Source organism: Saccopteryx leptura, chromosome 11, assembly GCF_036850995.1.
Source record: "Saccopteryx leptura isolate mSacLep1 chromosome 11, mSacLep1_pri_phased_curated, whole genome shotgun sequence".
NCBI lineage: Eukaryota > Metazoa > Chordata > Mammalia > Chiroptera > Emballonuridae > Saccopteryx > Saccopteryx leptura.
This window is the reverse complement of record NC_089513.1, coordinates 43,442,807-43,460,136: the sequence shown is the minus strand read 5'-3', so window position 1 is coordinate 43,460,136 and position 17,330 is coordinate 43,442,807. Positions and strand designations below refer to the sequence as shown.

Here is a 17,330-nt window from a genome sequence, read left to right as displayed (position 1 = left end):
GCCTGGGGCTCCAGCAGTCCTCCGTCTCCCTCTGCCACAGTCCTTCGTGCACGGGCCCTCTAAGAGGAGTGCCAGGGGCTCCAGCAGTCCTCCGTCTCCCTCTGCCACAGTCCAGGGGCCCCAGCAGTCCTCCGTCTCACTCTGCCACAGTCCTTCGTGCACGGGCCCTCTAAGAGGAGTGCCTGGGGCTCCAGCAGTCCTCCGTCTCACTCTGCCACAGTCCTTCGTGCACGGGCCCTCTAAGAGGAGTGCCAGGGCCTCCAGCAGTCCTCCGTCTCCCTCTGCCACAGTCCTTCGTGCACGGGCCCTCTAAGAGGGGTGCCAGGGGCTCCAGCAGTCCTCCGTCTCACTCTGCCACAGTCCCTGTGGGTTTTACAGCCAGAAGTTATGGGGGTTTATCTTCCTGGCTCTGGAACCCTGGGCTGGGGGCCTGGTGTGGGGCTGGGACCCCTAGTTCCTAGGGGAACCTCCACAGCCAAGATAACGTCCCGATTTTAAACTGCCACACATGGTGTGGGACCAGCCTGTTCTGGGTCTCTGCCCCTTCTACCCGTCTCCATGTGCTTTCTTCTTTAAATCCCTAGTTGTAGGACTTCTGTTCAGCTAGATTTCAGGCAGTTCGGATGATGGTTGTTCTGTAATCTGGTTGTAATTTTGATGTGGCTGTGGGAGAAGATGAGTACCGTGTTTCCCTATGTTGCCATCGTGACCAGAAAAAAATCTTTATTGAGGCCCTGGCCGGTTGGCTCAGTGGTAGAGTGTCAGCCTGGAGTGCAGGAGTCCCGGCCAGGGCACACAGGAGAGGCGCTCATCCGCTTCTCCCCCCCTCCCCCCTTCCTTCCTCTCTGTCTCTCTCTTCCCCTCCCGCAGCCAAGGCTCCATTGGAGCAAAGTTTGCCCGGGCGCTGAGGATGGCTCTATGGCCTCTGCCTCAGGTGCTAAAATGGCTCTGGTCGCAACAGAGCAATGCCCTGGATGGGCGGAGCATCGCCCCCTGGTGGGCATGCCGGGTGGATCCCGGTCGGGTGCATGCGGGAGTCTGACTGCCTCCCCGTTTCCAACTTCAGAAAAATACAAAAAAAAAAATCTTTATTGAGAAGTAATTCATATCTCATACATTTCACTTGTTTATATTAAGTATACAATTCAGTAGCTTTTAGCATGTTTACAGATGTGTGCAGCCATCAGCAAAGCCAATGTTAGAACATTTCCTTTACCTCAGGCAGCAAACCCAGACTTCCGTCACCGCCACCCATTCCCCCACCTCTCAGCCCTACATGGCCACTAATTGGCTTTCTGCCTCCAGATGTTTTCCTGTTTTGGACTTTTTTTCTGCATGGAATCATATGTGAAGTCTTGTGTCTGGCATCTTTCATGTAGCATGTTTTTAACGTTAATCCAAGTCGTGGTGTATGTCGGTCCTTCATTCCTTTTTCTGGCTCTGTAAAGTTCTATCCTGTGGATAAACCACATTGTTTATGCACTCATCTGCTGATGCACAGTTGGGTTGTTTCTGCCTTCTGACTGTTATGAAGAATGTTGCTATAAACATCTGTATACAAGTTTTTGTGTGAACTCATGTTTTCATTTCTCTTGAGTATATACCTAGGATTAGAATTGATGGGTCATATGGTAACTCTTTGAAGCACTGCCAGACTTTTCCAAAGTGACTACACCATTTTGCATTCCCATTGGCAGTGTATCAAGGTTTCATATTCTCCATATCCTTGTCAACCCTTGTTAATATCTGACTTTTTGATCCTAGTTATCCCTGTGGGTATGAAGTGTGTCTCATTGTGGTTTTGATCTGCACTTCCCTGATAACTAATGATTTCCTGCATCTCTTCGTGCTCTTATTGGAGAAATATTTATTCTTATCCTTCACCTATTTTTTAGCTGGGCAATTTGTATTTTTATTATTGAAGTATAAGAATTCTTATATATTATACAAGTCACTGATCAGATACATGATTTCCAAGTATCTTCTCCATTCTTTGACTTGGTTTTTTTGCTTTCTTGATGGTGTCCTCTGAAACTAAAGTTTTTCATTTGATCAAGTCCAATTTATTTTTTCTTTTGCTGTTCGTACTTTTTTGTGTCATAGCTAATCCAAGGATATGGAGATTTATACCTGTTTTTCTAAGAGTTTTATTGTTTTAGCTCTTACATTGATGTCTTTGATCCATTTGGGTTCCTTTTTGTATATGGTGTAAGCTGAAAGCTCTACCTTCTTTTGCATGTGGCTGTCCATTATCCCAGATCATCTGTTGAAAAGATTATTCTTTTCCTCATTTGAAAGTCTTGCCACCCCATTGAAAATTAGGTGACCATAGATACATGGTTTTTCTGCAAAGAAATCAGTCAGTATCTGATAGTAATTGCATTAAATCTGTAGATCAACTTTTTAAATTTTATTTCATGAGCATATATCTTTATTATAATATACAGTACTTCGTTTAGAAATATTTTTTAGTAAAAAGGAATGAGATCATGAGCCAGCTTTCAAACTTGTTCTAAAACCTATTTAGATGGTAGAAAACTCACCATGCCTGGAACTGTCTCACTGTGTCACAGAGATTGGGAAGAAGCTCCTCACTTAGCTTTCACTAAGTTACCTAAAAACATAAAATCCTTCTTACTCTTTAGGTTTATTAATTTTGTGAAAAACTACAAGAATCCAAATCTCACCATTTCTTTCACTGCTGAACGAAGTATTGGAGATGAACTAAATCGTGAAAGTAACAGTGATGTCTTCACTGTGGTGATCAGCTATGCCGTCATGTTCCTGTATATTTCCATAGCCTTGGGGCACATCAAAAGCTGCAGCAGGTTTCTGGTAAGTGGGGTGTGTGTGTGTGCATGCTCATGTAAGTGTGGATCGTGTGTGTGTCTGTGTTGTTAGAAATGGCAGTGTACGGCATGTGTCATGTTTTTGCCTCTACTTAATTTATTATGTTCAAAACTGCCTTAAATTCCCCTGTGGTTTAGCTGTATGTAAATTTCCCATTCGTTGCATCTGTTCTCTTCAGTTCCAACTTTCTGGTTTATCTTCAGCTTAAAATTTCTTCACATGGTCCAGTTTTTTCTGATTTGTCTTCCTCATCACCTAAGAATGGAAGTTCATAAAATATAGTATGTGGTTTGGAAAGACCTAGACAATTTACTCTTTATTTTCTCAAACTGGGAATTGTACTGTTATGTTAGCTGCAGATTAGCTGTCCCCGTGGGAAGCGGTAGAAATGAGGACCTTTAAATAACAGGATGGAGGACACTAACTACGACGCGTCCTTGTTGCGTCCCTCAGGTGGATTCCAAAGTCTCCCTAGGCATCGCGGGCATTCTCATCGTGTTGAGCTCGGTGGCGTGCTCGCTGGGCATCTTCAGCTACGCTGGCATCCCCCTCACCCTCATTGTGATTGAAGTCATCCCGTTCCTGGTGCTGGCTGTTGGGGTGGACAACATCTTCATTCTGGTCCAGACCTACCAGGTACATTTTCACATTCTCATCGAACTTGGCAGCTAACCAGGTACTGGGTTCCACTAATGGCTGTTCGGCTCCATGCAGAGTATTGCTGAGTGTGGACAAGGACACCGTTTCCTTTCCTCTGGAATATTTATTCGTGTCTGTCACTTGTTCTGGCCATTTAGGAATCAAGTCCACCCCTCTCTCTGGTTGGTGGAACAGATATAAAGCGAGAGTGTGGTTTTGAATACGTGCAGCTTACGTGCACATATTACGGCTGCTATGAAAAGGATGCTCCACATAGTGTAGAAGAATGAAAGATTTGTCAGAGGGGCCGCTAACAGGACAAAAGGTCAATACAGAACCTGTTGATGTAGAAATGGCCTCAGTCAGTTGGCTCTCACACAGTCCCCTTGTCTGATAGTCCTCACTGTGTGGCATGTTCGTCATTTAAGGGCCCAGCCACCTGCAGCCTGCATTCCAGTGTCTTCTCCTCATCAGATGATCCAGTCGTCCCTTGAACCTTTCCCGTCTCCTAGCTCAGGAAGGCAGAAACACTGAATGAACTAGCATGAGATGTTACAGGTCCCCTACCACAGTTTATATATAATATGTAGGTCTTACTGATCAACTTTCTTTACTGTCCATATAGAGAAGCAAAGAGGTGGTGTTGTTACTGAGATATTTTAATGTTGCATGTTTAATTTTTTTTTTTTTAAGAGAGATGAACGTCTTCAAGGGGAAACCCTGGACCAGCAGCTGGGCAGGGTCCTTGGAGAAGTGGCTCCTAGTATGTTCCTGTCATCCTTTTCAGAGACGATAGCATTTTTCTTAGGTAACTGCTCTTTGCATTCTACCAATCTCATAGTCTGCTAAGCCTGGGAGTAGAAGGAGCCTGGGTATCTGAATATGCTCCCTGTGTTCTTCCTTTTTTGAGCTTTATTCTAGAACTGGAAAGGATCAGAGTGGACCACCAGAAAAACTGATGGCAGTATCTTGGGTGTCATGTAGCAAGTTCTTCTTTCTCACATTATTTCAGGACAGTGTTGACATTTGTGGTTCAGATACCGAGGACTCCCTGCCGTTTTCCCTTTTTGGCACCCGTGGCAAATGTTGACACTTGGAAATGGCATTCTTGCATAGCCACAGCACCCCTCTCAAAACAACACTGGTAGCAGCAGCTCCAAAATGCACAGGCATTAGCTTGCAAGGTGTTCAGCATTGTTCTCATAGGCAGTCTTCCTTTTCCGTACACACAGCTCCCTGGGGAGGCAGCCTCGCTGATGAGCAGAGGTCTTTGGATCTTACCTCAGTGCAAGGAGCCAGAATAAGCTGTACCGGGAACCAGCACACCTGCATTTCCTTCACATGGAGACATTAGCCCTTCTTACTAGTGGGGCTATCTGCCCCCCTCTCTGGCGTGTAGAAAGGAAAAACTGACTCCACCCTCTGAAGAGTAGGCTGAACTAGAGTCGCCAGCAAGTCCAGAGAAGACACAATCCATGGATCACAAACAGAAATGCCTACTCAGGCCACTGTGTCACACAGGGCCATTGCAGGAATGTCCTGGGTGGTAGCCTTTCAACACAGACACACCATTAGTGTGTTATTTTTCATTTCCGTAAAGCAATGTTCTTGAAACCTGTGGCCTTTATAGTTCCTTTTTAATGAGTACAAAAAAACCTATTTCCTCTTTCCACGTCTGTTGTAAGAAAAACAGTGTGAGTGTGATGATAATAGCGGCTGACACTGTCCCTCAGGGTTGGCATGACTGGAGGACTGTGGCAGCGGGAGTGTGCAGGTGCCGTCTGAAGGAAGCAGCTGTGTGCCACTGGCCTGAGGAGCCAGGACCAATTTTTTTCTTTCAAGCAACACTGTGAATCAAAATTTTATTGTTAAATATTGACTCCTTATTTTATTTTTAAAATATTGTTAAATTTTGAAATGGGTTTATAATATGGGCCAGACAGGCTATATGTGGCCCCTGAGCTGCCAGAGTTGAGTTTCCGAGTCTTAGACCTGTGCTTCTGGCTTGAGCACCCTCATCTGGTGGAAAATAAACCGAGAGACTGATACTGGTGATCTAATACCAGATGGAAAAGACTGTTCTCTTAGAGCAGGGGTCAGGAACCTTTTTGGCTGAGAGAGCCATGAACGCCATATATTTTAAAATGTAATTCCATGAGAGCCATACAACGACCCGTGTACGGTACACATTATCCAATAAAAATTTGGTGTTGTCCCGGAGGACAGCTGTGATTGGCTCCAGCCACCTGCAACCATGAACATGAGCGGTAGGAAATGAATGGATTGTAATACATGAGAAGGTTTTCTATTTTTAACATTATTATAAATATTTTTATTAATGATTTGTCTGCGAGCCAGATGCGGCCATCAAAAGAGCCATATCTGGCTCGCGAGCCATAGGTTCCCGTCCCGTCTTAGAGTGAACATCAAAGGTGCTATAAGAAATGGCTATATTAATGGTTTTCAAATTTTAACGTGCATAAATTTTCTGAGAGACCCTATTAAACACAAGAATTGGGGTTGAATTCCCAGCTTCCTTGATTAAGTAGGGTGGGGCCAGGCCCAGCAACCTACATTTTTAACTCAAGTGAGGCTGACACCGTTTTGAAAAAGACTCTTCTGTTCTGGTGTGACCTCCACAGACTTTTGCAGCATCCTTTGTGGGGAGGTGGGTGGAGGGAGTTGTACAGGTCTGGCCTGTCGTGGCTCCTTGTGTCCGTGTGGACACAGGACTGAGACCGCAGAGCCTTTGCTGTCAGTGGGCATGACAGCTCTCCTCCCCTGCAGGAGCCTTGTCAGTGATGCCAGCCGTTCACACTTTCTCTCTGTTTGCCGGGATGGCGGTCCTCATCGACTTCCTTCTGCAGATTACCTGTTTTGTGAGTCTCTTGGGGTTAGACATTAAGCGTCAAGAGGTAAGTTGTTACCAGGATTACAGCCTATTTCATCTGAGTCTAGAGTCTAGCTAAAGCAGCTAGAGGGCATGACCTCTGTTCTCCTTTGTCCCCCAGAGAAACAGGCTGGACATCCTTTGCTGTGTCAGAGATCCCGAGGATGGGACGGGCAGCCAGGCCTCAGAGGGCCTCTTGTTTCGCTTCTTCAGAAACTGCTATTCTCCACTTCTGCTTAAGGACTGGGTGCGACCCATTGTGGTATGGGCTTCTCCGTGGCTTTTCCTGTTTCTCTCCCCGGCTCAGGCTTCATCACATGCCTTCGAAGAATCAGACAGCCTGGGGGGGCGATCCTAACAGCTCTTACCTATACATACAAAACCATAAAAGCAGATACGCTCAAATACGTAAAATGTTTTTAGCTAGTTTTTAGCAGTCAATATAAGCAAGAGTTTTTAAAGTCTTTTATTTTGAAATGATAGGTGCACAGTAAGATGCAAAGGCAGTACAGAGAGGACACAGGTACCCTGGTCCAGTTTCCTCCTGTGCTCTTACATAACTGCAGTTCAGTACCCAATCCAGGAATTTGACTTTTGGTACAACATGTGAAGTTAGTTTCATGTCATATCATCACATGTGAAGATTCATGTAACAACCACTGCAATGAAGTCCATTCACACAGTCGTCCTCCTCACCGCTGTCCCTTTATTTGTCATCCCCCCACCCTCTCCTGCACACTCCCCCCATCCTCCTGCACCACCCGCCTCCATTCCCCCTGCACCACCCACCTCCATTCTCCCCACCCTGCACCACTCGGCCCATTACCTCCTCTCCCACCCGCCCCCATTCCCGCACATACACCACCCGCCCCCACACCACCCGCCCCCATTCCCCCCCACCACTGGCCCCCATTCCCCCCCTACCACTCGCCCCCATTACCTCCCCCACACCATTCGCCCCCATCCCCCCCAACATACCACCCGCCCCCATCCCCCACACACACACACCACCCGCCCCCATCCCCCCACCACCACTCGCTCCCATTACCTCCCCCCCATCCCCATCCCCACACACACACACCACCCGCCCCCATTACCTCCCCCACACCATTCGCCCCCATCCCCCCCAACATACCACCCGCCCCTATCCCCCACACACACACACCACCCGCCCCCATCCCCCCACCACCCGCCCCCATCCCCCCACCACCACTCGCCCCCATTACCTCCCCCCCGCCCCCATCCCCCCACACACACACCACCCGCCCCCATTCCCCCTCCCCCGCACCACCCGCCCCCATCCCCCCACACACACACCACCCACCCCCGTTCCCCCACCACCACTCGCCCCCATTACCCCCCCACCCCCATCCCCACACACACACACCACCCACCCCCGTTCCCCCACCACCACTCGCCCCCATTACCCCCCCACCCCCATCCCCACACACACACACCACCCACCCCCGTTCCCCCACCACCACTCGCCCCCATTACCCCCCCACCCCCATCCCCACACACACACACCACCCGCCCCCATTACCTCCCCCCCACCACCCGCCCCCATCCCCCCCACACACCACCCGCCCCCATCGCCCCCCACACCACCCGCCCCCATCCCCACACACACACACCACCCGCCCCCATCCCCCCACACACACACCACCCACCCCCATTCCCCTGCACCACCCACTGTTTCTGGTCCTCTGCAACCAGTCAAGAGTTTTTATAGTCCATGTACTGGATATAGCCAACAGTGATCATCTATCACTTCTCTACTTAAACAACATAAATTAAGCCTGACCTGTGGTAACACAGTGGATAAAGCATTGACCTGGAATGCTGAGGTTGCCGGTTCAAAACCTTGGGCTTGCCAGGTCAAGGCGCATATGGGAGTTGATGATTCCTGCTCCTCACTCCTTTTCTCTCTCTCTCTCTAAAAATGAAGAAATTAATAAAAAGAAAATCTCTATAAAAAAACACATAAATTAGTTTCCCATAGTAGTAAGAGTAATATGTAACATTTATTGACTACTTAATATTGTTAGCTAAATGTAGGGCATTGTGGGAAAATCTAGATTATTCCTGTGTTCTGTGTGCTGAAGATTTTCTGTTCTTCGGTTCCTTGTAACTAAGCAAATGCCACCTTGTAACTCACTTTCTGTTCCAGATCGCAGTATTTGTGGGCGTTCTGTCCTTCAGCATCGCAGTCCTGAACAAAGTAGAAATTGGATTGGACCAGTCTCTTTCAATGCCAGAGGTAAGATGCTTTTTTAAATTTTAACTTATTTAGCCAATGGTGAATAAAATTTTTCAAAACTTGCATACAGATATTTCAAGGTAATACCCACTTGTAAGTGCAGGTGCCGGCGGTGCTCCGTGTCAGGGCACTGCCGCAGAACCCTGCCCTGTGGGCCTGGGCATCTGAGCTCTTCACAGCTCTGGGTGCAGCCAGAACGCAAGCAGCCAGGCCTGTCCCCGTGCGGTGCCCCGTGTCAGGGCACTGCCGCAGAACCCTGCCCTGTGGGCCTGGGCATTCTGAGCTCTTCACAGCTCTGGGTGCAGCCAGAACGCAAGCAGCCAGGCCTGTCCCCGTGCGGTGCTCCGTGTCAGGGCACTGCCGCAGAACCCTGCCCTGTGGGCCTGGGCATCTGAGCTCTTCACAGCTCTGGGTGCAGCCAGAATGCAAGCAGCCAGGCCTGTCCCCGTGCGGTGCTCCGTGTCAGGGCACTGCCGCAGAACCCTGCCCTGTGGGCCTGGGCATCTGAGCTCTTCACAGCTCTCGGTGCAGCCAGAATGCAAGCAGCCAGGCCTGTCCCCGTGCGGTGCCTCCCTACTACAGGGACCAGGAGGGTGGTGAGTGGGGAGCAGCTGTGTGGGGAACCCTGAATCTGGGCTGGAGTCTTCTTGGCCAGGGGCCTCCTGGGGCCCTCCTGATGCTTATTTGTCCACATGTCACCTGGGCACCATCAGAATGTTCACACCTTGTCCTGTGGTTGGGTCTTCTTTCAGGACTCCTATGTGACGGATTATTTCCGGTCCCTCAGCCAGTACCTGCACGCAGGCCCACCTGTCTACTTCGTCGTGGAGGAGGGGCACGACTACACCTCTCTGTTGGGGCAGAACATGGTGTGCGGGGGCTTGGGCTGCAACAACGACTCCCTGGTGCAGCAGATATTCGACGCGGCCCAGCTGGACAACTAGTCAGTACCGGTGCCGCACGCTGCGGCGGGATGGGCGGAGCCGAGAGGCGCCCCACACTGTGGTGGGCCGGGCCGGGCCGGGCCAAGGGGCGCCCTGCACTGTGGTGGGCCGGGCCGGGCCAAGGGGCGCCCTGCACTGTGGTGGGCCGGGCCGGGCCAAGGGGCGCCCTGCACTGTGGTGGGCCGGGCCAAGGGGCGCCCTGCACTGTGGTGGGCCGGGCCAAGGGGCGCCCTGCACTGTGGTGGGCCGGGCCGGGCCAAGGGGCGCCCTGCACTGTGGTGGGCCGGGCCAAGGGGCGCCCTGCACTGTGGTGGGCCGGGCCAAGGGGCGCCCTGCACTGCGGTGGGCCGGGCCAGGGGGTGCCCACGCTGTAGCGGGCCAGGCCGGGCCAGGGGGCGCCCACGCTGTAGCGGGCCAGGCCGGGCCAGGGGGCGCCCACGCTGTAGCGGGCTGGGCTGGGCCAAGGGGCGCCCCGCGCTGCGGTGAGATGGGCCGAGGGGCACCCAGCCAGAGGCAACTCAAGCCTGCAGTTTCTCACTGAACATAGATTTTTCCAAAATGTGTTTTCAGAATGTATGCTGAAACTAGCTTTACCTGAGCAAAACCTGTAAAGAACTGATTTACCACCTTATATTTTGAGGGTTTTCCCATGAAGTACTCATGTAATCTGTCTTTTGAGCCACAGTCTAAAATTTAGAAAGGAATTTCGATTTCCAAAAAAGGGGTTGTAACGAAAGCCTTCACCTGTGGGACAAGCCAGTAATTAATTAGTTGTCTCCTTGTCTCCAGCACCCGAATAGGCTTCGCCCCCTCATCCTGGCTTGATGATTACTTTGACTGGGTCAAGCCGCAGTCATCTTGCTGCAGGGTCTACAACAGCACTGACCAATTCTGCAATGCTTCAGGTACTTCCCCTCCTTCTCTCACTCGTTCCATTTTCTCTGGAAATTCTTTTTTTAATTTTTAGGGAGAAGGAGACAGGAAGGGAGAGATGAGAAGCATCAACTCATAGCATCAACGCCTTAGTTGTTCATTGATTGCTCTCTCATATGTGCCTTGACCGGGGGCTACAGCAGAGCCAGTAACTCCTTGTTCAAACCAGTGACCTTTGGGCTCAAGCCAGCGACCCTGTGCTCAAGCTGGTGACCTTGGGGTTTTGAACCTGGAACAGGCCAACACTCTTATCTACTGTGCCACCGCCCTGGTCAGGTTCTCTGGAAAACCTGTTAACATTATAATTTAAAAATCATGTGCTGTTCACCTGCATTTATACCTATTTCTGTACCAGCACTGGTTCTTGTTCTCTTTGTTATTGTTACCTTCTTCATTTGTTCACTCTGAGGAGTACTGCCTTCCTGTCTCCACTCTCGCCCCTACCCCCACCCCACGGGACTGCCAGCTAAACAAGGCCCGAGTCAGTGGACTATGGTTTTCAGAGTTTGAGATTTTCTGATCTTTTCCTGATAACACTGATTACCTTTTTTTAAAAAATTTATTTATTTTAGTGAGAGAAGGGGAGGCAGAGACAGACTTCCACATGCTCCCCTGACTGGGATCCACCCAGCAAGACCAGTAGGGGGCAATGTTCTGCCCATCTGGGGCCCTTGCTCCGTTGTAACTGGAGCCATTTTATTTTAGCACCTGAGGCAGAGGCCATGGAGCCATCCTCAGTGCCCAGGACTAACTCGCTTCATTGACCCATGGCTATAGGAGGGGAGGAGAGGAGAGAGAGAGAAAGGTAGAGGGAAAGAAAGAGAAATGAGAGGGGGAGGGGTGGAAAAGCAGGTAGTTGCTTCACATGTGCGCCCTGACCAGGAATCAAACCCGGGACGTCCACACGCCAGGCCGATGTTCTGCCACTGAGCCAACTGGCCAGGGCCTGACACAGATTGCCTTTTAATTGGAATTGGCCATAGCTTCTCATAGGTGTGCTTTCCTTCATTGCTTTTGCCCTGGTTTCGTAAGCGGGTTGAGGTTGTCCTAGAGTTTCCTGATGGAAACATGTAAGCTCTGGGCCCTGGTAACACCTATTGAGGTCATCCTCCAACCTGCTTTGGGGGAGACAACTTTCATAGCCTGCCTAAGATGAAGATGGTATCTTAAATATATTCTATGAAAATCACACATTTTGAAGCTTTTGGAGGAAAAAGATTGAGGGAAAGAATTTGCCTCATTTCTTTAACAGTATTTTTAAATGTTTTAAAATGAAATCTGGAGACTCATTCTTTTCTCCTTGGTTCCTCCCTGCACGCTGCTGCTAGTGGTGGACCCTGCCTGCGTCCGCTGCAGGCCTCTGACTCCAGAGGGCCGACAGAGGCCTCAGGGTGGAGACTTCATGAGGTTCCTGCCCATGTTCCTTTCCGATAACCCAAACCTCAAGTGTGGCAAAGGGTAAGTGCCCCGAACCCTTTGAGGGCGCAGCTGTGTTATCTGCATTGGAAACCTGGAGAGGGCTGGAGTGTAGAAGAGGCTGTGTGGGAAAGGGCCTCCTTCCAGCCTCCTCCTCATCCTTTCTTCATTCTTCTGTGGAAGCAAGAAACCTCTAAAACACCTGTAAAGACAACATCTCATTTCCAACTGATTGCGTCCTGGCTTGAGCATTCGTCTCTTAGGCGCATGTGTGTCCTGGCCCTCCTGGCCGTTTGCCTGGGTGCAGAGTCCTGTGCCGGTTTCTGTGGAGGGAGGGGAACGCGGGGTTTCAGAATGTGAACTGGTCTGTTCCGCTGTGTCCGTGGGTGTATGGGGCAGCATCTCGGCTTTGGTGATGTCACCCTAGATTAAAGTTTAGATTATTTTGGGCCCATTATTATGAGCCTGTTCATCCAGCGGGCAACCAGTTACCCTTGGAAGCAGGATATCTGGCCCAGAAATAGGAATCACTGGGGTGGGGTGATTCAGAAGCTTTTATAGGAGGAAGATGAGCGTCCACATATACGTCAGGTACACCCTGGACATCCCTGATTTTTTATAAGAATACATAATTTGATCTGAGTCCCATCATATATTGGTCACACAGATCATGCCTGTGTTTTGAGACCTATGTTAGGCACTGTGGGAGGGCTCTCCCTAAAAATAGAACAGGAATGAATCTCGCATCCTGGGCCGTCTGCAGACTGAATGCTTTGGCCTACATAAAACAAGCCCAAGTGAGTTCCGCTTTTATGAAGCAATAGCCACCAGTCTGGGGGAGACTCCTACGTGCCAGTATCATGCCAGGCACCTCGCAACCTCATTTCACTAACTCGTCACGCAGCCCTGTGAGTAGGTGCTGGTACACCCCTCTGTAGGGGACGATACTGCAGCCTGAATTCAGTAACTTTGCCCAGGGTTGTACGGCCTGTTCGTGGCCAAGGCCAGCCCAGAGGCCATCTCCTGGCTGTCTCCGCCAGGGCCCTGCGCTTCCCCACTTCCTGTTACACAGCATTGCCCAGCAAACTGTAGGAAAACACTGGATTGCAAGCAGAGCTCGGCATAGAAACTAAAGCTGTACACCAAAGAAACCACAAGCAGTGAGGAAAAGCCAGCGTGGGGGAGAAGAAGCTAACCTTTCACCATCGGTCCCTTCCAGAGGGTGCCCTGTCGCTGAGATCAGAGCTGTCTGCCCTCTGAGCCCAGGGTCAGATGATTCACTTCGCCTTGAGTGTTCACGTTCTGCAGGTTTTTGCAAAGTGTGGTCTTTCTGATGCCACTGAGTCTTCTCTTAGGGGACATGCTGCTTATGGGTCAGCAGTTAACATCCTTGGCAATGACACGGGTGTTGGAGCCACATACTTCATGACCTACCACACCGTGCTTCAGACCTCTGCTGACTTCATTGACGCCATGAAGAAAGCCCGCCTCCTTGCTGGTAACATCACCAAAACCATGAGCCAGTACGGAAGTAGTCACCGTGTGTTCCCATACAGGTAAGTGGGAACTGTACAGATGAGGTGTTCTGGGGAAGGGCCCACACCTGGGGCTCCCCGGGGGCAAGCCGGTGCCCGGCTTTCATTCTGGCACCTTCTCCTTCACGAGCACCTTCCGAGTGTGTGCAGAGGATGGCACCTGGGCACGGAGGGCCAGGTCAGAGCACCTGCTGAGGTCCGAGTTCTGGAGGGACTAAGCTTAGTCTCTGGGCCAAGGCCCACACTGAGAACACACTGCGAAAAGCGCGGGGGGCGGGGCAGGGCTCCACGCAGGCTCCGTGCAGGCTCGGCCGGCACCTGACAGCGGCTGGGCGTGCCTGGGCTGCTGCGTGCTTGTGACAGTGCCTGCAGGGCGGCTTTTTTTCTTCTTTATTGCTTCTGAATTTTTTCTGTATAAAAAATATTATATATGGAATACTGAATTGGAAACTACAGAAAAGTAGAAAACAAGTGGTTTCCTGTTTTTGTTTTTCTCACCCGTGAGCTCGCTTTAAGCAGTCCTGTCCCCTGCCGGCAGGGGACAGCCTCTCTCCCTGCGAGAGGAGTCTGGAGCGGGTGTCCTGTTCCTGGGAGGGGCGGGTGGGTTCTCAGACCCTGCACAGACCCATTCGGCCTGAGGTAGTTCTCAGGAGAAAGTAGGACTTGTTTTGTCAGAATACCATGGACCAGTCTTTGTAAATGCCTATGAAGTAGAATAGATTGGGATTGTGAACAAGAACTTTATATGAAATACGCACATTGGATCGTGGCTAGCGCTCCTCTGGGTGTGGGTGGAGAGTCAGGGCCAGTCGAGTTACTGTGGACGCGCTCTGCAGACGGCAGGGAGGTTTCTCCACAGGGCCTTTCCGAGCGCGTCCGTGGGGTTGCTGTGAGGCCAGGGAAACACAGCTTCGGAAAGTGAGAACGAGCTGTAACAACCTCTCCCTTCCTCTCTAGTGTGTTTTATGTGTTCTACGAACAGTACCTGACTATTATTGAAGACACAGTCTTTAACCTCTGCACGTCCCTGGGAGCCATCTTTCTGGTGACCGTGGTTCTCCTGGGCTGTGAGCTGTGGGCTGCTGTGATCCTGTGTGTCACTATCGCCATGATCCTGGTCAACATGTTTGGCGTCATGTGGCTGTGGGGCATCAGTCTCAATGCGGTGTCCCTGGTCAACTTGGTCATGGTCAGTCCGGGTCCTCTCATTCGGCCCCAAACTCCTGTCACGTAGTGGGAATTGCTTCTGGGGGTAAAAGACTAAGCCTGGCCCTTGTTCTCTGTACACATGGAAAGGTGGGACTGGGGGTTACATACAGCCACAAACTTGATTTTATGGTCAACACAGGTATCCTTTTATTATTCTGAAGGGTTTGCAAAAAAAAAAAAAAAATTAGCCTAATGACAGCAAGATGGTCGCTGTTTTCCATCCCTGATGGAATTCTCTGACCAGTAAACATCTTTGGCTTCCCATGCAATTGCCAGATGCATAATAGTCAGTCTTGGAGATGTGAGCATTTAAGAAGGTATTAATGGAAAATAGAAACAGTATATCTGTACTTCCAGTATGAACTTTGCTTCAGGTGGAGTGGTATTGAGGCTCTACTTCAGAAATGATGACAGTGTGCTGGGGGTAACCAATGGAGGGCGGGGGTGACCAGTGGAGGGCGGGGGTGACCAGTGGAGGGCGGGGGTATCCAGTGGAGGGCGGGGGTATCCAGTGGAGGGCGGGGGTGACCAGTGGAGGGCGGGGGTATCCAGTGGAGGGCGGGGGTGACCAGTGGAGGGCGGGGGTGACCAGTGGAGGGCGGGGGTATCCAGTGGAGGGCGGGGGTGACCAGTGGAGGGCGGGGTGACCAGTGGAGGGCGGGGGTATCCAGTGGAGGGCGGGGGTGACCAGTGGAGGGCGGGGGTGACCAGTGGAGGGCGGGGTATCCAGTGGAGGGCGGGGGTGACCAGTGGAGGGCGGGGGTGACCAGTGGAGGGTGGGGGTAACCTAAGAAGTTCAGCAGCTCCCCTAGTCAAGGCAAAGATGCTGTATAAAATGGAGCAATGGGCGCTGCGCCTGGACAGTTCCACAAGGTCCCTGGTGCATTTGGGTTGGTGTGCTGGGGCTTTACGGTATGTGTCAAAGAGGGTGTTTAGGGCACCTCTACCACTACGGGGGCCCTGGGAAAGGAGCGGCTGCTTATGATTTCAACCAGCTCTCTTTCAGAGCTGTGGCATCTCCGTGGAGTTCTGTAGCCACATAACGAGAGCCTTCACCGTGAGTGCAAAGGGAAGCCGCGTGGAGCGGGCGGAAGAGGCGCTCTCCCACATGGGCAGCTCCGTAAGTAGCTGGGGCAGAGGTTTCAGTGGAAAGTGACCAGCCCAGGAAGTTGGTGTTTCTCAGAAGGAACTTTAAAATTCAGTAGGAAAAACAGAGTTTTTATCCCTTGTCTAGCAGCAGCTCCTAAGGAGTTTTCAGACAGTTCACAAAATAACTATATTATATTCTGAAATCCTTTCAAGCCGTTCCCCTTGGTGAGTCCTTTTGTAGGAGGCAGTTCGGCCAGAGCAGGAGGAACAGAGAAGCTGGATTTGAGAGAGCTGAAAGCCGTTTCCATTTAAAACACGAGCCCGCTGTATGTGTTGAAGGAGCAGGAGCCCAGAGAGCACTGTGTAGTTGACGTCTGGAGACTCGTGGGCTCAGCTCTGTATCCTGGTTTAGCCAACCAACCAATTCCTTTACCACTAAAGATAACAGTGTTACAGAGGAACAAAAACTTGTTTTATGCCAATTTTAGATAATTAATACAGTTTTTAACTGAGAACATGATCTCAGTTTGAGACAGAATAGTATCTATGCAGAATACATAGCTTTAACCCTTAGAATACCCTTTTATGCTGCTGTTTGAGGCTCAGCAGCAGCAAATAAAACAATTTTCAGTAGAACATACTACTACTTAGCAGGAACTCTGAAAGCTGGCGTTCAGTCCCCCATGACTTTTGACCTTGACTATTAAGAAACCCCTGTATTAGGAAATGTTCAATTATAATAGGGTGATAAAAGCAGTTTCCAACACCACCTCTCTTCTTTTAGGTATTCAGTGGAATCACACTTACAAAATTTGGAGGGATTGTGGTGTTGGCCTTTGCCAAATCTCAAATTTTCCAGATATTTTACTTCAGGATGTATTTAGCTATGGTCTTACTAGGAGCCACTCACGGATTGGTATTCCTTCCTGTCTTACTCAGTTACATAGGTAAGAGTTCTAATTTTTAAATAAGTGGGATGGAGGAAGTATGTTACTAATGGAGAATTATGGTATCTTCAGGCATTGTTTTTAAGTATTTGAACTTGTACTAATTAGTCATTTGATCAGTTGAGTAAAAAAATTTCTATGAGAAAAAAATCCTATCTAGAGAGTTCATGATTGTCCAAATCCCTTCATTAGTAAACTGCTAACATTTTTCTGGATGGCTGACTTGTCTGCTGAACAAGGAAGGCCCTGAGGCCATGAGTGAGTGTTAAGGTCAGGGCGCGGCGTCCCTCCCTGCTGAGATGGGGGACCTTGAGTGCCTGGACAGCAGGGTCCCGGCCCAGCAGTGCTGGAGCAGTGCTCCTTTCCCCACGTCGCCGGAGTAGCAGACTCTGCTTGCTGCTCCTCTGGAGTCTCTCCCTGCCACCTTTTTTGGCCACTTCAGCTTCCATAATGAGTTATGGTTGAAAGGAGGACAGTACTAATGTGCTTGCTTTATAGCTTTGTAACTAAGTTGAAGCACTGAAATTGATTAAATGGTGGGGGGCAGGGCTTTGGGGTTTTTTTAATGTCTGGGAGATAGGAAGGGTGGTTCTGTTGCAGTACAAATTATCCCTTTTT

At 50.2% G+C, this 17,330-nt stretch overlaps 1 protein-coding gene across 2 annotated transcripts in view; it reads left to right on the top strand.

The window, feature by feature from the left end:
• The window catches only part of NPC1 (NPC intracellular cholesterol transporter 1), a 55,540-nt gene that overhangs the window by 37,480 nt on the left and 730 nt on the right, over window positions 1-17,330 (top strand). For both annotated transcript variants that reach the window (XM_066353434.1, XM_066353435.1), the window contains exons 12-24: window positions 2,646-2,835; window positions 3,304-3,486; window positions 4,183-4,297; window positions 6,277-6,404; window positions 6,501-6,641; window positions 8,550-8,639; window positions 9,392-9,582; window positions 10,373-10,488; window positions 11,845-11,974; window positions 13,288-13,488; window positions 14,425-14,656; window positions 15,683-15,796; window positions 16,550-16,712. In XM_066353434.1, coding sequence (XP_066209531.1) covers window positions 2,646-2,835; window positions 3,304-3,486; window positions 4,183-4,297; window positions 6,277-6,404; window positions 6,501-6,641; window positions 8,550-8,639; window positions 9,392-9,582; window positions 10,373-10,488; window positions 11,845-11,974; window positions 13,288-13,488; window positions 14,425-14,656; window positions 15,683-15,796; window positions 16,550-16,712 — 1,994 coding nt within the window. The remainder of the gene's footprint in view (window positions 1-2,645; window positions 2,836-3,303; window positions 3,487-4,182; window positions 4,298-6,276; window positions 6,405-6,500; window positions 6,642-8,549; window positions 8,640-9,391; window positions 9,583-10,372; window positions 10,489-11,844; window positions 11,975-13,287; window positions 13,489-14,424; window positions 14,657-15,682; window positions 15,797-16,549; window positions 16,713-17,330) is intronic.